The sequence below is a fragment of the Cucurbita moschata genome, unplaced genomic scaffold (genome assembly GCF_002738365.1).
Source record: "Cucurbita moschata cultivar Rifu unplaced genomic scaffold, Cmos_1.0 Cmo_Scf00003, whole genome shotgun sequence".
NCBI classification, from domain to species: Eukaryota; Viridiplantae; Streptophyta; class Magnoliopsida; order Cucurbitales; family Cucurbitaceae; genus Cucurbita; species Cucurbita moschata.
This window is the reverse complement of record NW_019268519.1, coordinates 3,254,500-3,271,907: the sequence shown is the minus strand read 5'-3', so window position 1 is coordinate 3,271,907 and position 17,408 is coordinate 3,254,500. Positions and strand designations below refer to the sequence as shown.

At 39.0% G+C, this 17,408-nt stretch overlaps 4 protein-coding genes and 1 pseudogene across 6 annotated transcripts; 2 read left to right on the top strand and 3 right to left on the bottom strand.

The window, feature by feature from the left end:
• Positions 1-198: 198 nt before the first annotated feature.
• On the top strand, positions 199-2,264 carry LOC111441133 (annotated as a pseudogene).
• Positions 2,265-2,286: 22 nt separating this feature from the next.
• On the bottom strand, positions 2,287-5,993 carry LOC111441131 (vacuolar protein sorting-associated protein 32 homolog 2-like). The gene is made up of 8 exons (XM_023078066.1): positions 5,846-5,993; positions 5,587-5,701; positions 5,283-5,382; positions 3,913-3,998; positions 3,375-3,466; positions 3,078-3,192; positions 2,797-2,989; positions 2,287-2,601 (listed from the first exon to the last, which is right to left on the bottom strand). Exons 2-7 carry the CDS (start codon positions 5,662-5,664, stop codon positions 2,801-2,803), a joined length of 660 nt encoding a protein of 219 aa, XP_022933834.1. The 5' UTR covers positions 5,665-5,701; positions 5,846-5,993; the 3' UTR covers positions 2,287-2,601; positions 2,797-2,800.
• LOC111441127 (IAA-amino acid hydrolase ILR1-like 1) lies at positions 5,950-8,879 on the top strand. 2 transcript variants are annotated; one of them, XM_023078063.1, is made up of 7 exons: positions 5,952-6,022; positions 6,128-6,190; positions 6,406-6,677; positions 6,885-7,010; positions 7,504-7,818; positions 7,897-8,025; positions 8,263-8,879. In XM_023078063.1, the coding sequence occupies exons 3-7, from the start codon at positions 6,471-6,473 to the stop codon at positions 8,668-8,670; spliced, it is 1,185 nt and encodes a 394-aa protein (XP_022933831.1). In that variant the 5' UTR covers positions 5,952-6,022; positions 6,128-6,190; positions 6,406-6,470; the 3' UTR covers positions 8,671-8,879. The 2 variants fall into 2 exon arrangements, with proteins under 2 accessions (XP_022933830.1, XP_022933831.1); XM_023078062.1 differs by having other exon boundaries at positions 5,950-6,022; positions 6,128-6,677.
• Positions 8,880-10,158: 1,279 nt separating this feature from the next.
• Positions 10,159-11,005, bottom strand: LOC111441132 (40S ribosomal protein S30). The gene is made up of 3 exons (XM_023078067.1): positions 10,892-11,005; positions 10,615-10,752; positions 10,159-10,387 (listed from the first exon to the last, which is right to left on the bottom strand). Exons 1-3 carry the CDS (start codon positions 10,893-10,895, stop codon positions 10,341-10,343), a joined length of 189 nt encoding a protein of 62 aa, XP_022933835.1. The 5' UTR covers positions 10,896-11,005; the 3' UTR covers positions 10,159-10,340.
• Positions 11,006-11,716: 711 nt separating this feature from the next.
• On the bottom strand, positions 11,717-16,781 carry LOC111441125 (ATP-dependent 6-phosphofructokinase 7-like). 2 transcript variants are annotated; one of them, XM_023078053.1, is made up of 14 exons: positions 16,326-16,780; positions 16,052-16,098; positions 15,378-15,417; positions 15,060-15,122; positions 14,837-14,974; positions 14,607-14,765; positions 14,471-14,524; positions 14,167-14,235; positions 13,951-14,080; positions 13,592-13,854; positions 13,427-13,475; positions 13,199-13,353; positions 12,430-12,591; positions 11,717-12,069 (listed from the first exon to the last, which is right to left on the bottom strand). In XM_023078053.1, the coding sequence occupies exons 1-14, from the start codon at positions 16,437-16,439 to the stop codon at positions 12,022-12,024; spliced, it is 1,491 nt and encodes a 496-aa protein (XP_022933821.1). In that variant the 5' UTR covers positions 16,440-16,780; the 3' UTR covers positions 11,717-12,021. The 2 variants fall into 2 exon arrangements, with proteins under 2 accessions (XP_022933821.1, XP_022933820.1); XM_023078052.1 differs by lacking the exon at positions 11,717-12,069 and adding an exon at positions 12,122-12,300 and having other exon boundaries at positions 16,326-16,781.
• Between the last annotated feature and the right edge of the window lie 627 nt (positions 16,782-17,408).

The window sequence follows — 17,408 nt, the reverse complement described above, 5'->3', positions numbered from 1 at the left end:
ATCCTTTACTATTAATTAAGAAGGATTCTTCTTCTAACAAAATTTCGGGATTTCCTGGTTTTAATAAGGCTTACTCAAGTGGTACTGTGGACTTGTTGTTAGGGCTCGTACTACTCTCCGCTTTATGATAGTAACAAAATAAATTGTTTGTGATCTAACATTGGTGCACTTCCTGGAATTTAATTTGAGCAACAGTCCAAGAAAAGAGGCCTTTCACTGGAAGAGAAGCGTTAGAAGATGCTTCAGATGTTTTACGAGTCTCAAGACTTTTTCCTTGTGAGTACACTTGCATTTTTATTCCTGAATTTGGATGTCCCGCGATTTCATTTTCTGCTGCTGTTTGATTAGAAGGATTTCATATTTTCACGACAGTGTCTCCTTTTTACTTCATTATTTATAAGAAGCGTTCTTTCTTTTCTTGTTTCAGCTTAAGGAGCTTGAAAAGCTGGGTCCTAGGAAAGGTGTGATTTCTCAGTCAGTGAAAGATGTTGTGCAAAGTTTAGTGGATGATGACCTTGTTTCAAAAGAGAAGATTGGAACTTCAGTGAGTTATAGTTTTGAGATGAAATCTTCAGTCATCCATTATTTTGTTTATCCTGTTTGCATCGCGACATTATTGTTTGCATATGGATCACAGCCTTTAGACACTATAGTCTCTCGTGCTTTGTGAATGTGATTTTCAATTTGAGTATACATTTTGTGATTGGTTTTGTAACTTCAGGTCTATTTTTGGAGTCTACCAAGCTGTGCTGGTAATCAGGTGAAGTCTACATCATTACTTTCCGTACTCACTTCAGACGCATTTATGATGTCCAAGCTCACTCTAAAATTTAAACGACTGATTTTTTTTACTTCCAAAAATGTCGCATGTATCTATTCTTACCAGCTGGTGAATGTGTATCTTAAACTTGAATCTGATCTCCAAACCAGTAATAACAGACTGGAAGAACTTACTCAGCGGAGTAATGCATTAAAGAAGGGAAGAAGGGAAGAGAGGAATCTATGAGTGATTATACTTTAAGCGAAAGGTAATTTATGAAAATTAGTTCCCTCTAGGTCATGAATGATTTCTTTATGTCAGGATGAACGTGAGGAAGCCCTAGCTGAATTGAAAGCCATTGAACTGAAGCACAAAGAGCTAAAGGTTTTGCTTGTATTCTGAATTTTATTTATTTGTTTGTAAAAAAAAAATCGATTCCGATTATCTTTTTCGTTTTCGCATGACTTTAACAATCTAGTTACTCTCAGGATAAAATGATACAGTATGCAGATAATGATCCAGCTGCCTTTGAGGCAACGAGTTGAGTTTCTTTTGCATGTTTTCGAATTATACGATAGAAAATGGGTATCAGCTGCTTAACTCTTGATATCGCTGTGCTAAACTTGGAGTTAATGGTTGTGTGAATTTGACAGAAAATGCAATTGAAGATGCGCATGCTGCAGCCAACCGATGGACACGTATGCATTCTGCACATAAGCTACCAACAAGTTTCCAATGTTTCCCTTGTTTCTCGCGTGCCCACTAGTAATTTCCTTCGAAGCTCTGTTAATTACATGCAGACAACATTTTCACTTTGCGACAATGGTGTTCAAACAACTTTCCACAAGCCAAAGAACTAGAGAACCTGTACAAAGAGGTAAAGCACAAAAAAAAATGCCCTCTGCAAGAATTAGCGATATGCTAGAATAGGACGCACGTAAAGTTTCTTATCTTCAACCTTTTATAAAACATTACTTTCCACAGTTTTGAAAGGACAAGAAAGTAACTTATTACTTCCCACTTTCAACCTTCAAACATTTATCACCTCCAAAGGACGTTTGCATGTCTCTTGTTAAGAACTCTCCGAGTTATCGGTTGTGTAAATGCAGGTTGGTATGACGGACGATTTTGATTATTTGGAGTTGTCACCAGCCCCTCTGAGTTCAGTCGTGAATTAAGAGGCTAGAAGCTCCAAGCTGATCCAACCATATGCTTTTTTTATACGTCTCAATGGTTCTGCGGCAACCGTCATAGATCATGGGTAAGAGTTTGTGGCACCTGAAATTCACCCATCATATATAGAGCTTCCTTGTTCATTCGTTATATGTGGTAAATAAGAAACCTTAAATCAATTTAGTTCCGTTCCCCAATCACTCGAATGTTTCGTGTTGGATTCATGGCTCTCATGAATCTGTAATTTGTATATAAGCATGGGACAAGTGAATTTGTTGTATGTATTGGAATGAATTCCTGTCTTTCGAGCTATCCGGCAGAGTTTATGGAATTCTTGTGTAATCCATAGTAAATAACCAACACAAACTCAAGCATGGATTTTCAAAAAACCAACTCAAACTTAAACTTAACACATGGTCTTTGTGTAACTGAGACACTTGCACATCAGCTCCATATTAGGTCAATACTAACCACAGGAATGGTATATATTCATTTACAGAATATACAGGACCAAAATTAAAATTGCATTATTATCTGGTAATGTCACAAAGAAACCTGTTGATCAGGCTCTGCTGAACTTGGCAAAAAATGTTCAAATCTTTGGTACATCCTCGGGCCAATTCTTCGTTATAGCGTCTCTCTTCGAATGTTAACCATGCTTAAGCCACCTGCATAATTCCATAAAAACATTTTAGCCTTGACAGCCTTGTAGCTGCTCTAGATGCAAAGTTGGGTACAATGCACAAGTTTTGTTGGGACAAGTATGCAGGATATTCATTTCATAGGCTTAGAACGGTATCAAAGGGGGAAGTAATTCATCATAAGATTAGCCCAAGGCCTTGCTTCAAGACCATAATGGATACCAAATCAAAGAGCCATCTCAGCCTGCAGAGCTGCCAGTTCATCTTCTTCAGCAGTTCGTTTTGGAGCAGGTCGAGCAGTTTGTCTGCCTGCCGGGACAGGAATTGGTGCAGCAGGAGCAGTTGTTGCAGGTTGAAGAAGTTGTTCTTCCAACTCTGCACCTTCTAGCTCTTCAAGTTCTGCTTCCAGTTCATCCTGTGCGTACAAACAAGTGTTTAGTGGAAGAAAAACTTCACAAAATTGCAGGGACAAATGGTAGAACACACGGAAAGTGAGTAAAAACCTCATCAAAATCAGCTGAAGCACCAATTGGATTTGATAATGCTTCTTGGATCTGTTTCATGTTCTCAGTTTGTTCATTGATCTCGTCCATTGTTTTATCGACATCATCGATATTCCTGCAAAAGGAGACTATTAAACATCCAATTTCATAAATTGTAATGGAAACATTCGGCCCTCGGGCATCATGCGTCGTTATGCTCCGCCAGCACATCATTCCGAAGATTTTCACAACCTTTGGATGGGTAAAGAAAACCAAAATACAAATAATGAAACTACATTGAAAGAATGTGGTAGTTACGTTGCTTTCTGCATTGCTTTCATTGCAGCTGCCCCTGTCCTCAATGCATCTACAGTCTCAGTTGTGGCTTTTGCACCTTCTAATAATATCATCTGCACCCCAAATATTTATAACTCACAACGTTAGATACACAAGCACCAACCAAAAGCAAACATAAATACATCAAACTAGTCTAGTCTTGTATCGGTAACCGTTCAAGTCCACCGTGTCCTCTTTGGGCTTTTCCCTTTCGGACTTCCCCTCAAAGATTTTAAAGCGCGTCTGCTAGGGAGAGGTTTCCACACTCTTAAAAGTCATGTCTCATCCCCTCTCCAGCCAATGTTGGATCTCACAATCCACCCCCTTGGGGGCCAGTGTCCTCGCTGGCACACCGCCCGGAGTCTAGCTCTAATACCAGTTGTAACAGCCCAAGTCCACCATCAGCACATATTATCCTCTTTGGGCTTTCCCTTTAGACCTTCCCCTCAAAAGACATGCTTTGTTCCTCTCTCCAGCCAATGTGGGAACTCACAGTAACAATATAACATAAAAAAATCACCTGATCGTGGATCCGCAATTGGAAGTTGCCAAGCTGCTCTATCTGTTGCTCATATAGCCTCTTCCTCTTCAAACATTGTATAGCAGCTATAAAATAAATAAAAAAAGAAGTTAATATTGAAGCGACATTACCACCAACAACAGTTCGAATTGCAAACTGAACGCGGGAAAGATCCAACATCAAAGGAGGAAACAAACGGCTCCAATCATAAACGTCTCCAAGACACATGAATACTTGGAACTAAAGAAGGCAACAGGATGCCAGAAATTTGTGATGGAAGCTGGGGCATACGAAAAATGGAAATGCAAACACCCCAAGATCAAGAGGTATAACCAACTAATTATCTTGCACCCACGCTGAAAATTAAACACATCCCCAACTTGGATAAGAAACAAACATAACTAGCAGAGCTGAAATTAAGAAATAGAAGAGCATAAATCACTGAATGAAAGAAGGCCAAAACAAGCCATTTACCATTAATAACGGCATGACTCGTTAAAACTTGACTATAACTGTAACAGCAGATATTGTCCGCTTTGGCTTGTTACATACCGCCGTCAGCCTCATGGAAACGTGTCTGCTAGGGAGAGGTTTCTACACCTTTATAGGAAATACTTTGTTCTCCTCTCCAACCAATGTGGGATCTCACAATACACCCCCCTCGAGCCCAGCGTCCTCGCTGGCACACCGCCCGGTGTTTGGCTCTGATACCATTTGTAAACAACTCAAACCCACCTCTAGTAGATATTGTCTGCTTTTACCCGTTACGTATTACTGTCAGCCTCACAATTTTAAAACGCATCTACTAGGGAGAGGTTTCCACACTCTTGTAAGAAATGCTTCGTTCCCCATGTGATCTCGCAGTAACCACACATCAATAAGTTATTTCCTTGACTAAAGAACACCCAACTTGATAGGAACACGTTCAGAAATTGCAAAACTAATAAGTATTGAAGTACCCTTTACATATAGGGACGTCCAAAGACTACAAACATTTCAAATGGGAAAAAGTCAAACAATCTATTCACTCTATCAATAATCGAGTCGGATTTAGTGTATCATAGGGGATTTGTCTTTTCTATAGGGGATTTGTCTTTTCTACCGATTCCTACGGATTGGATCAAAAACAATTTTTGAATGAGGTATTCAACTCCAAGAATGAATCGAAAACGAATTTGGATATCAACATCCGAGGCCCCTCCCCTCCATCCCCCGAACAAAGTAGAAGAAGAAAAGATAACAAAAATCATTGGTTGTTTCATTACACTATGCCACCCTCGACGTTAATCATCAACAAGTTCATCATAATATCATAATAGTTTGCAAGTACTTAACGCCAAAATGTTTCGTTCAATAACAAACTGCCATACCTCGCTTGTTCTTTGCTCTGGTATAATCTTTGGCCTTCTCAACCTCTGTGGAAGCCTTTTTCAAAAGTACCTTCTCCTTCTTCTCCAGCATTTCCAGTGTCTGAAAATTTACGCATAAAACAATTCATTTCGGCCTAAAAGAGTCGTCGCTATAACAAAGAACAGCAATTAGTGATGTTGGGAAAATCTTGTAGTTCGACTTAGCCATATTAGTGGTTTCAATTTTCAAGAACTCTCAAGAACCCTAATAAACAGAAGTGGGGAGAGGGAATTCAATTGAAAGATACCGAGTCCGCCATGATACCTCGTTTAATTTATCAAGCGTCGCCAGGGCACTAGACTCCTGCTTAGGTTTACCAAAAAGCTTATTGAACATAGACATGGTGGATTATCTGCGAATCGAACCGACCTCCGGACTTCTGCATCAACAGAAACAAAATCATCACTCATACCTCGTCTGACCAGAAATCAAATCTCGAAACTCGACCAAAATCGAGATTGAAACACAAGGTCAATTCGATCCCGAAAAAAAAAGAAGAAAAAATTGATGAAAAGGTGTGTACCTGAGAGGTGATGATAGGAAATCGAAGAGCGATCGGTGTGGAGAAATAAAATTAAAGAAGAAGAGCAGATCTGGTTGAGAGGCGACTTTGGTTCGGTTTACTTAGGCGCGTTGTTGTTGGGTGGGAGATGCCTTTTTCTTCACGGCGTTGACAGTGTTGCGGCCCACAAAAGAAAAGGTTAAGCTGACTTACTAAACCTAAAACCTAAACAATTTTTCCTTCTAATTCCGTAAGGCCTTCCACCCCGAACACTGGGCTAAGATATCAAGATTTCTTTTCCAGAAATTTATGAATTTTGCTCGTCGTGTTGAGAGGCGAGAGGCCATCCATTCCGCATTCCATTTGGTATGTTTTCCGCTCCAACAACTGCCGATCAGACTTCAATCTTCAGTTCTATTTCTACTCAACTCCATTACTAAATCTTCATTTCCATAGTTTGAATCGTTGCACATAGAAAATTACAGAGAAACCAATGGCTCTACGTTGTTGCCTGAATTTGATTTTTGTTTTCCATGTGCTTATGCTATGCCCAATTCCTTTGTGTTCTTCTCCGATCCCAGAAGAATTGTCGCAAATCCCTTTGAATTTCCTTCAATATGCTAAGAGTCCAGAGGTTTTTGATTGGATGGTTGATATCAGAAGGAAAATACACGAGAACCCTGAACTGGGTTTCGAGGAATTTCAGACTAGCAAGCTTATCAGAGCGGAGCTTGACCGTTTAGGCATTTCTTATGAGTATCCAGTGGCCATAACTGGCGTGGTTGGTTTCATAGGGACTGGAAACCCTCCTTTCGTTGCTATTCGAGCAGACATGGATGCTCTAGCCCTGCAGGTACACTTTATAGCCAATTTTTGTGATCCCCTTTTTCGTTCTGCTTGTTTTGGTTGCATGTGATTGTGCATTTTTAGGATTATATGGATGATTTTGAAAGTAAGTACCACTTCAACCGGTCTACTTGCAATGGTTTTCACCCATTGGTGCTTCTAAATGCTATGTATTGAAACTTAAGATAATGGAGTTTTGGTGGTTGTATTGTAGGAGGGCGTAGTATGGGAGCATCAAAGCAAAGTTCCTGGAAAGATGCACGCATGCGGCCACGATGCTCATGTTGCCATGCTTTTAGGAGCTGCAAAGATTCTTGTAGAGCATCGCCATCTAATACAGGTTCTTAAGCTGTGATTTTGCTATTGATGGAAGCTTTACATACTCTATCATCTTCTAAGTTAAAAGGGTTGCTTGTTGCTGTGGAGATTACATCATTATAGAGCTTTTAGATACGTTCTACATATTATTTTTGTTGATTCGTGTCGTTTTGGAAGCATATTTCTACCTATTATTTGTTAACCTATAAGAAATGAGCAGGGGCTTTAGATACCAAGGTTCCGTTTGATAATGGTTTCGTTTTCGGTTTTTGAAAACCATGCTTGTTTTCTTTACAATCTCTTTGCTACGGTTTTCATACTGCTGCGCTAGTTTATTGTGCCCATTGTTAGCGGATATTGTCCTCTTTAGGCTTTCCCTTACGGGCTTCCCTTCAAGGCTTTAAAACGCATTTGTTAGGGAAAGGTTTCCACATCCTTATAAAGGGTGTTTCATTCTCCTCCCCAATCGAGGTGGGATCTTACATTTATGGTGTCGAGGGTCATGATTTTAACAGGGAACAGTAGTTCTTGTGTTTCAACCAGCCGAGGAAGGAGGTGGGGGAGCGAAGAAAATGTTAGAGACTGGAGTATTGAACAATGTTGATGCCATCTTTGGAGCACATGTAAGTCCAAAGTATCCTTTTGGCATGGTGATCTCCAGGCCTGGTCCTATTCTGGCTGCAAGTGGTTTCTTTGAGGCAGTTATTAGTGGTAAAGGAGGCCATGCTGCTCTACCCCACCACACCTTTGACCCAATTTTAGCAGCTTCCAACATAATTATCAGTTTGCAACAACTAATCTCCCGCGAAACTGATCCATTAGATTCACAGGTTCTGTTTCTTTCTAAACATTTCTCAGCCTTATTCCTTTATACTCTGCCAATTCACAAACATGTTTGAATCTTTCAGGTCGTTACAGTAGCTAAGTTTCAGGGCGGTGATGCATTCAATGTCATTCCAGATTCTGTAACAATTGGCGGCACTTTCAGGGCGTTTTCAAGGGAAAGCTTCATCCAACTTAAACACAGAATTGTAGAGGTAGATTTTTATTGTGATATCCTACATTGGTTGGGGAGGAGAACGAAACACCCTTGGGTGTGGAAACCTTCTCCTAGCAGACACATTTTAAAGCTTTGAGGGGAAGCCTGAAAGGGAAAGCCCAAATAGGACAATATCTGCTGGCGGTGGACTTAGGTCGTTACATTCATGCTACCCAAGTCAAGATCCATTCCAAATATTAGTCCATGATATTTTGTTCTTGGAAAACAATGGCAGGTTATCACAAAACAAGCCAACGTTCAGAGGTGCAATGCCACTGTGGAGTTCAATGAAGATCAAAAGCCTTCTTTTCCAGTTACACTGAATGACCAAGATCTTTACGAGCATTTTCGTGCAGTCGCTGGGGACATGTTGGGTTCGAAGAACGTTCTTGATATGCAACCTTTAATGGGAGCAGAAGACTTTGCATTCTATTGTGAAGCATTCCCAGGATTCTTCTACTTCGTTGGGATGAAGAACGAGACTGTAGGAAAGTTCGAACCGGGACATTCGCCTTATTACATAGTGAATGAAGATGTTATTCCTTATGGTGCAGCATTGCAGGCCTCAATCGCCACAAGGTACCTTCTAGAGTACTCACCCAAGTCTACTTCAACTAAAGGATACTCTCGTGATGAGCTTTAAATATCTTTAGCTGTGTAGTGTCATCCAAGTAATGGCTCTGTTTCTGTTCTGGATCAAGTACCAGTCACTTGTCGTCTGAGAATGTGTTTAGGGTTCCCAGATGTAATTTTAGAAAAACCCATTTGCAATGCTTAATTGTTTAAAGTTTGGCCAGAGTGAGCCATGATCATTTTGCTTATTTGGGATTCTATATATAACCATTTAAACCACCTCCACCTCCCTCTAAAAGAATTCCTTGAGAAGTAATGCTTCTAAAAGAACTCATCTCAAGTTTTCCGCCCCCTTTTCGTGTTGCAACAACTATTTTTTATAAACAGAATAACATCATATTTGTGAGATCCACGTTAATTGGGAAGGAGAACTATTTTCTATAAACAGAATCCTCGTATAATATCATATTTGTGAGATCCACGAGTACGAAAACTTCTCTCTAAACAAACGTTTTATAAAAATCCGAAGGGAAAGCCGAAAAACCCAAAGAGACAATATCTATTAGCGGTAGGGTTTGGCCGTTACAAATGGCATCAGAGTCAGACAATAGGCGATGTGTCAGTGAAGAGGCTAAGCCCCAGTAGTGGACACAAAGTGGTAAACCCCAGTAGTGGACACAAAGTGGTATGCCAGCAAGAACATTGAGCTCCATTGGAGGGCCCCGTGAAATGGGGGATCCACATCGATTGGAGAAAGAAATGAGTGCCCATGAAGATGCTGATCCCGATCCAAAATTAAATATTATAGAAATCTCCCCTTTAATAGCAAAATTAAATATTTGTTTACATGAAACATGAGAGGTATATGATAACCACCTGCAGTAAGCTCACTGAACTCCTACTCTTGCCAACAATGAGTGAAACTATAACAGATACGGAAATTTCAAGGGAATCATGAACTTCATTCAATTCATTATACAGCTTTTCATCTTCAGCCCTTTAGAAGAATCAAGCACAATACTCATGTTCTACATGCAAAGTCAAGAGAAATTTGATCCTACGAATCCTTGTGCTTAAGATCCGTGTTAATTAACGTCAGAGCATATAATAGTAAAGTCTGCAAGCCTTTCAAACAACAAATATCTTTTCAGCATTTTCATGGACATGAACTGTTCCGATGCCTAGAACTTGGATCATATTTTGGGAAGGGTCATGTAATTTGATTTTTCCAGTAAACGTAATTGATAAAAGTAACCTAATGAGAAAAACTCGTCCAGATTCAGGAAAGCTCCCATGTAAATTGACCCAGAAACCTAATTTGTTACAGCACCCAAATCATTAAGAACCACCTGTTGCAAATGTAAGACAACGTAGAAACGCTTGCTTTTGTAAATTAAGCCTATCAGTGCAGATTTTATAAGATCCTAATGAGAGATCTCCCCACTCAACTCCACTCTCGATGCCATATAAAATACAACTCAAATGAAGAAACAGCGCGGCATTAAGAGAACTCTAGGTATCCAGATAAATATCATAAAATCAGCAAGAGAAAATACGAAACCAACTAAAATTCAGATTCAAATCGCATTGCTTCTAATATATTGCCAAAATAGATATCTTTTACATGGTCAAAAAAGCTTCAACAACTAAAACATCTATTAGAAAAAGAAAGAAAATGCTTAATAACGCATAAAACCATGCATCTCCAGCGGCAAAGCACCCAATGAAATCGCTGTTTGTTTACTTCTCGGAGGAGTTGGGTCCTCTCTTCTTTCCAAAGCCAACAACTACAAATACAAATAGATATAAACCACACGTTAGAATGAGGCTGTCAAATCCTCATACGAGGATCTTAATTTCGTAATAAAGATATCGATTAGACAGAACTGCATATATTCTAATTTCTAACAAATAAACCAATTGCAATGCTTATTCCACGAAACCTAAATCAACAATCCTAAACTAAAGCGCCAATATATCTGAAAGATCAATTAAGTTAACGAAGATGATTTACCGGCAGTGACGAATCTGCGGTTGTATTGCATACGCTTGTGTGCGCGTCCCCGGGGCTTTTTCTTCTTGTCCTGCTTCGCAACTTTCGGAGTTTGACCTCTCACCTTCCCAGCACGAGCTAAAGATCCGTGAACCTTACCTGGAAGTCAATAAAGCCACAGAGAAACACGATATGCAAACAGATTCAGACAGATGAAAGAATCGAGACGCATCGGAAAAAACTAAATGCACTACAATAGATCGAAGGTCGAGAACTGAAGAGTTAGGGTTTCGCTCACCCATGGCTGATTGTTTTCTTCGGTAGCGTCCTGGTGCTTGAAGTCCGAATGAGAAGGCGGTGTGAAGTGCTCGAAAGACCAATTAGGGTTTCGATGGAGAATATATAGACGATTATGAATACGGGCTAGCTGAGAGACCAATACTCTCTAAACTTTGGGCCTTCCAGTTGGGCCCAATAAATGGTAATGGGCCATTGTTGCCGTCAGGTTAGGGCTACAATAAAATAGTCCTTTTGTTTCCTTTTTTTAAGCATAACAAACAATTTTATCTACCCAAAAAATTGCAACCAATAATTGTATTTCAATTTAGTTTGTTTTAAATATTACATATAAGTATTAATTTAGATTAAATTAACTCTCGGTCAGTCGACTTTTAAAATTTCTAATGGACATGGAGACTTAAATTTACAAACGAACACCGTTCACAAGTAAAATATGATAAGTGAAGATATATGGTAAATACAATCAATAATCTTTCAAACCAAAGCACGGAAAGATATGTATGTTCCTTCGATGTTCTAGTCAACTTATGCACGACTCAACTATGATCATATAAAAACCTTTAATCCTACTACGTTTAGTTGTCAAAGTAACTCCACACTTCATTGGAGGGCAAGAAATGGAAGATAAGACGTTAAACTATCGGTTAATCATTGGCTTATGAAACTCCGATAAATAGTTGATAATTCAATGTTGGCCTGTTTACCGTGAGAATGAATCTTTATCCCCATTTTAAAACAACCTAATTTAACTCAGTTGTGATTGGATAATAAGTTTATTTAGAAATAACTTTTGAAACTTTATAAAAAATAAAATCAGAGAATATGCGTAACCATATCTTTTAAGTCGGATTCATTAATGTAATGGAACTCAATGAGCTGAAGAACTGTCCTTAGAAGAAAATTTTTATTCAAATCACATAATCTTCCAAAAGCTGACCTCGATAATTGACTCCTCTTCGTTGCCAACCAACCAGTAGTTGCCAGATGGGACTTCCTTGTCTTCCGCCTAGCCGCCTTGTCTTATTCAACTAAGTTGACTCCTCCTCATCAATAACCAACTGGCAGTTGTCACTTCCTCGCCTTTAGCCTAGCTGCCTTGTCTTATTCCGCCTTTCAAACTACCTTTCCTTAAGGTAGGGCCTGCTTCTCGACCTTCAAACCTTCGGACGCTGCCAGCTGGAATAGGAGTTGGCAAAATATTTGGTGATTTTGGAAAAAGAATTAGTAGTAATAAAAAAAGAAATATTATTTATTAAGATAGTGCATACAGCAGTAACTCATCCAGTGAGCAACCGATGAGCACAACTTGTGTGACATAATCAAGACTAAGAGAAAGATCTATCCTAAACGATCCAATACAATGGGAGAATCCTCCTTTGGATAAAGATTTGGTCTAAAACAATTAGCCTACAACAAACAAACAAACTGAGTATAGCAAGCAAAAATAACAGCCTTAGCTTAGCTTAACTACAACACACTCATCTTTCAAATTCTTGACACAATTAAGTTTGAACTACATTACACTAGTTTGCTCACCGTTTCGTCCTCCGTCTTATTGTTTAACTCGTTCGTATGGTTCGTCATCTCTTCCTCGTTTACGTCTTTTGCAGTTAGAAAGCTCGGCTGGTTCGTCGACGATAGAAGCCTCGCCCACATTCTGTCAGCTATCCCAACCTTGTTCTGTTTCTCAGTAATTCGCTGCAGATTGACCAAATCAGTGTTAGTCACATTCGTCGTAAAGCTTGATGAATGAATGTCTCTACTCGTCGTTTCGTTTCCAACTGTGGTCAGATTGAGCTTGTTTTATGTGCACAAGGAATGCAAGACTGACCGAAACACTAACAGCCCAAGCCTAACGCTAGTAGATATTATCCACTTTGGCCCGTTACGTATCATCGTCAGCCTCACGGTTCTAAAACGTGTCTGTTAGGGAGAGGTTTCCACACCCTTATAAGGAATGTGCATTGTTCCCCTCTCCAACTAATGTGGGATCTCACAACCCACCGCCCCTTGGGGGTCCAGCGTACTCGCTAGCACACCATTCTGTGCCTGGCTCTAATACCATTTGTAATAGTCCAAGCTCACCACTAGTAGATATTGTCCACTTTAGCCCGTTACATATCGCCATCAACCTCACAATTTTAAAACATGTCTACTAGGAAGAGGTTTCCACACCCTTATAAGGAATGCTTTCTTCCCCTCTCCAACCAAAGTAGGACCTCACATACATCCATGCATGATTCTTGGGTATATTCTATGACAATATATGGGGGAGTCGGGGTCAAACTCAAGGTCGAGGTCTTACGTAGAAGGGAATGTATGTCTGTCTTCCGTTAACAAGCCCACTAGTGTAGCCAGTATAGCCAGCCATTGCTCCATGCACAGCACTTTGAGCAAGCAGAGTGCAGTAAACATTGTCAGAGGCATTACTTGGAATAGCTCGGATCATGTACGTCGGATCTGTCACAACAACAGTATTATACGTCTGATATAAAATATCTAATGGTAAGAAAATAAATCACTTGGAACCTACCAATATATTTGAGGTTTATGGTCATCTTATGTTCTTTTGAAAAATGATCCTGCAGAAACAGACATGAAATTCTCAGCGAACAATGATTTGATTCAAGTGTTCTATGTACTATACGATCCAACTGAAACGAACAAATGTTTGTAGAAAAGAGGGTAGGCACTAAACCTTGATTTTCTGTGATATCCATAGCCCAACATCTTGAAGAAGCTTGTTCCCAGAAGCATCCTGCTTATTAGAATCGAGGCTTCCAGATAGCAGCTCCTGCCCAGCTCCTTCTGCAATGACAATGACCATGTGACCGTTGTCTTTGAGACATCTTGCTATGTATTCATAGAGTCCACCAGGTCCTTCAAGATAGAAAGGCGACTCGGGAATTAAGCAACAGTCGACGTCCCTGCTCGCAAGAGTTGCATACATTGCTATGAACCCTGCACTTATCACCAGGAAACCAACATCAGGACTTAGTACGAGCTTTGACAAGTTCATATGATGTAGCTAATTATTAGCCAAAGCTGCAAACTTACCACAATAGCGACCCATCAACTTCACAAGTCCTATACCATTCTCCATACTTTCAGATTCAACATGGGCGGCGTTTATAGCACGCTGAGCCTCCTCAACAGCAGTGTCAAAGCCAAAGGTTTTGTCAATGATCTGCATCAGAACCAGACAGAATCCACTTAGAACCAGTAACTGTTCGATTTAGTACGACAGTCAACGTTGGAACATGAATAATGTACCGGGATGTCGTTATCGATGGTTTTCGGGATCCCAACAACAGCAACTTTGAGCCCTCTCCTTCTGACTTCCTGAGGAACAAATAATCATTTTTTCCCATACAAACCACAAAACAGAAAGTGGATAAGCCACGAGAGATTAACATTAACAGCAGATATTGTCCGACGTTTTAAAATGCACTCTTAAAAGGAATGCTTCGTTCCCCTCTCCAACAGATATGGGATCTCACGTTATATCAAACCTCAATTAAAAAAAACAAGAATCCATGACATCAAGACGCCAAGTTTCAGTACTTAACTATGTTACCTCATATATAGCAGCTGCTCCCTTCTGAGTTCCATCTCCACCAATTATGTAAACCTGAGAAAAGGAAACCAATGAACAACGATCCAAGGATCTAGTTTCCCATTGAAATTGCACAAAAATAGTATCATATTCACACCTGATTGATGCCACGATCTTGAATGCTGTCGACTATCTTTGAAGTATCATGACCACCTCGTGATGATCCAATGACAGTTCCACCACGTTTATGGATATCATTCACGAACTTTGGAGTCAAAGGAATGGTATTCTTAGAATAGAACCCTCTGTATCCACCCTGCAAGTCCCTTTTCGCTTAGTAAAGCATCCTTTGTGTAGGTAAGTGCAGGGATTAAGGCAATGACTTACTTCAATTCCTAGAACCTTCTTGACACCATACATATTGTATAAGCCACAAACTAGTTCTCTGATCACGGTGTTGAGACCGGGGCAAAGACCGCCACATGTCACGATACAAGCATGAACCTCATCTGACTGGAAGTATACCTGAAACAACAAGCCATGGCAATTCAATAACTGAAGGATGAAACTAAAAAACATACATTGAGAGAGGAATCAAGAGAGAGCTAACTCGTTGGCGCGGGCCAGCACGCCTAAAATGTACTCCTCTTGGGCCACTCTTGTGAACAACAATCTGTAAAAGCAATGCAAACAGTGATGCATCTTGCTAAATGAGAATATGATCATTTTCATATGTTAATGCTTCATAAATCTTGCCATTTAGAGCTATTTCCTCATGAAACCAGGAAATGCCATAGCATCTATCAGGACATCTTTATGCACAACCTCACATTTTGTAACGAAATCCCATAGTTTAAGATTCATTTAAATTTACAATAATATGCAAACTCCCTAGAAACTAAAGGTAAGGTCCAAGAAAAAAGCTAACCCTCTGAGGAACGGAATCATCAACATGCACAAAATACTGCCTGCAAAACATAGATTAACTTTAATCAATCACAAAGGAAATCAGCGAATTGTTGAGGATTGTTGGGAGGGAGTTCCACGTTAATTTAGAGAATGATCACGAGTTTATAAGTAAAGAATTCATGTTCATTGATATGAGGCCTTTTGGGAGAAGCCCAAAAGCAAAGTCACGAGAGCTTATGCTCAAAATGGATAAATGTCATACCATTGTAGAGATCGATTCCTAACATGATATCAAGAGTCATACCCTTAATTTAACTATGTCAATAGAATCCTAAGTGTCAAACAAAGACATTGTTAGCTTCGAAAGTATAGTCAAAAGTGACTCATGTGTCGAACAAAGGGTATACTTTGTTCGAAGGCTCCAAAGAAAGGAGTCGAAGCTCGATTAAGGGAAGGTTGTTTGATGGCTACATAGACCTCAGGGGAGACTTTATGGTGTACTTTGTTCAAGGGGAAGATTGTTAGGAGGGAGTCCACATTAATTTATGGAATAATCATGGATTTATAAGTAACGAAGTGGACAATATTATCGTGGAGAATTGTGATTCCTAACATCAATCTCCCAAGAAACCATTAAAAAAAAAACACAAAACACGTAAGAGATTAGAAAAACACAAAAGAAGAAGCACCAACCTGACTGCAGAGTACGCAGGATTGTCTTGCAATGGATTGGAATACGTCTGCAAGCAAAACAAACCATCAGATCATCAGAAGCCAACAAACAGCGGCACCACCGAACTAATAATACGAACATCATTTACGCCCGCCAATTTTAAACAAGATTCATCAACAAAATGACTAAATCAAACAAACCCAGATTACTAAATCTGGTTAAGATCAACATCGCAACATCAAGGAAACAAGAAATCAGAAAAAAAAACCAGATGGGGTTGGAAAAAGAACATACAGGGAGATCAAAAATATAGTCGGACAAGTGAGGAACATCTTCAAGAACATAACCAGAATCTCCATGGACAATCTTCGCCTTGCTACTGTTAATGTTATTAGCAGTTGTCGCCATCGCGATCCGAAACGATCATGAAACAATAAATCGACGAGGGCAAGCCACAAATCTAAATTGGTTGAACAGGAAACAGAATGGCGAAAGATATATATATATATATATATATATACACACAGATATAGGGGGGGCCCTGTTGACGAATCGGTGAAAGACTCCCGGAAAAGTAGAAATTCAACAGTAGACGCTAAAATTGCTTTCTGGGTATCATCGCTGGGGCTGAAAAGGCTCTGGTATTTTGGATCGAGAGAAATCTGGTGGCTAAAAACTGGAGGAACTGCGACCACTTTCCTGTGCCATATGATTATTGTTACCATACAGTTCTTCCGATAAGAGTGGGCTTTGAGTGGCGCAATCAGACAAAAAGAACCAGAAAATGTTTTAAAAATAGAAAATTTTAAAAAGGGTGTTGGAGATTCCTGAATCATTTTCCTTTTCGAAATTTGATACTCTAATCGACCACGGAACTTAATTTACTTTTATAATTATTTTTTTATTATTTATTTTTCTGATTCACTTGGCATTTCAATACTACTATATTTCTTTAATTAAATAAACGAAACCTTATTGGGGTATTTTATTAATAATTTGTAAACTTTATCTCTATCAATATGACTTGTAATTTTTTTTATATAAAATTAGTTAAGACATGTAAAGATATATTTTTTTCTTTTTTCCATTTAATTAATGAACTTTTAAAAGTATTTAAATTTTAAAAAATATACGGTTGGTTATCTATCTAAAATCTAAAACAATTATTGAGTATTATTATAATTTTTTTTGAAGCTAAATATTTGAATATCGAAGTAAGCCTAGATAAATAATAAAAAATCAAACGTTAAAATCTTCTTACTTAAGGTAAGTATACTCCCTTTTTAAATATATATATATATATATATTTTATCTCTTGAGTTCTAAAATAATACAATTTAATTTTAGGATTCAATTAAAAAAAAAAAAAAAAAAAAA